Source organism: Penaeus monodon, chromosome 34 (genome assembly GCF_015228065.2).
Source record: "Penaeus monodon isolate SGIC_2016 chromosome 34, NSTDA_Pmon_1, whole genome shotgun sequence".
Lineage (NCBI taxonomy): Eukaryota > Metazoa > Arthropoda > Malacostraca > Decapoda > Penaeidae > Penaeus > Penaeus monodon.
In genome coordinates, this window is record NC_051419.1 from 34,563,025 (window position 1) to 34,564,879 (window position 1,855).

The 1,855-nt window shown below is 38.8% G+C and overlaps 1 protein-coding gene across 1 annotated transcript in view; it reads right to left on the minus strand.

Moving 5' to 3' along the window:
- LOC119594782 (calpain-7-like) overlaps positions 1–1,855 on the minus strand; it is a 14,951-nt gene that overhangs the window by 3,848 nt on the left and 9,248 nt on the right. Inside the window, exons 6-7 of the mRNA XM_037943875.1 lie at positions 770–1,614; positions 308–552 (exon numbers count right to left, since the gene is read on the minus strand). Coding sequence (XP_037799803.1) covers positions 308–552; positions 770–1,614 — 1,090 coding nt within the window. The remainder of the gene's footprint in view (positions 1–307; positions 553–769; positions 1,615–1,855) is intronic.

Genomic DNA, 1,855 nt, shown 5'->3' on the forward strand with positions numbered 1-1,855 from the left:
ATTAATACCAATAACCAATAAAGTTCTTATTCTGCTTTATTTCTTAAATTTTGCTAGAAGCTGCCCTTAATCTGTATTAAAAAAAGTTTACAAAACAAATGGCACAAATTTTGTCCAGAAAAAATTACAAAATCAAATTTGTTTCAGAATTAGGGTTAATACATTGCAGAGTCAACCTGACTGAAAACCATAGCGAATATGGCAAACAATAGCAACTATCTTTCAGCAAATATCTAGAAGGTATTTTTGGTAATCATATTTCTGGTTTAGCATCAATCTAGATGAATGAGTTACATATGAAACTTACTCATGTGTACAATAGGTGTAGGAGAAAAGTTGTGGGTTCCAGTTCATGTATATAACATCATAAAAATGACAAAGGCTATCATAGTCAATCCAGAAGACACCATTATCAAACATCTGTGCACTTTTGGGATCATAGTTGAGGAGCTTGCACATTTCTGGAGTCCAATGTGCCTGGTCCATCTCTGAGTAATTGCCTTTCCAACGGAGATGTGACCAAGGATTTTTCAGCATCAGCAAACGTTTCCCCTGTAATAGATGATGAGAAGGTATCAGTGTATCATATAAATATAGATATCAGTCTATCATAAAAATATAGCAGAAGCCACAGAATGCTATCCATCCTCATGAGGAATATTTTGAGTGACAATTTTTCTAAACTAAAAACAATGATCTTTCAATTCCTCAAAAAAAAAAAAATTATTCACAACTTAGTTATTCCTCAAAGTGAAAATATTGACCTCACCTTGACTTCCTTAATGTCCAGCATGGCATAGGCGTGCGTGGGGACGAGGCCTGCTCTGTCCGCCTCCGCGTCACTCATCTCTCCAGTTGCCACCGTGACCAGAACATCACCTTTGTGAAAACGGTCAATGATTTTCCTGAATGTGGCATCTTTGTTGAATTCTTTGTCTTTGATGGAAACCCTTTCTGGGATCCAGCCAGTAAGGGCATAGAGGTCGATGTTGCTGTTAGAGCCAGGGAAGTCATAGCCACCCATCACCTTCATGTAGGCTTTTTCCACCAATGAGATCCAGAACTCATTTTTGTTAGTTGAGTAAGAGCAGAGCAGCTCCCCGTGTTGCCCTTGAGGTAACTTGTCATCTACAACCACCTTTCTTGGGATACCGTTGATGTGCAGCTTAATCATGTACTTGCCACAGGGGTTGTAGATAGGGTCCCCACTGCGGTTTTTGGGGAAGATAATATCCGTAATGAGTCGCTTCTTAAACCTCTTCTCATACAGGGCACTGATGGCAACAGAAGCCACAAAGGAGCAGTCAGACACACATGTCTGCTTGATGCTGAAGCAGTCAACCATCTCAATCATCTTAGGGTCACTGGAAAGGTCCTCTGGTCTCACCCACTGCAAAAAATTCTTCTTTTGCTTTGGGGCAAGTGCAAGAACTCCATCCTTGTCAGTAAAAGGTATAGAGTATGCAAATTTTTCCTTGAGGTCCACTGCAAGGAAGGGGACATAATCACGTCCATTGATGTTTGAGGTTCTTTTGAGAACCTCCAGCTCCTCTTTTGTATAGCCAGCACTCCCTGACAGTTGCAACCCACTTTTACTTGAAGGACCAGGTTTTGCTGAAATTATTCAGGTTCCTTTGTAGCAAATACAGTAATATCCAAAAAGATAAAATATTTTGTTTCTTAATTATGAAAAAATCAAATGATAAAAAAGCCAAAAGTAGCCATATTTCAACTATCAACCTAAGGAAATGGAGTTAACCTAGCTAATAGTATGATAAAAGAATAAGCAAAATGCCTTAATTTGCTACACACATGCAATATACCACTGTTAATTTCTGAAAAACAACAATACCTG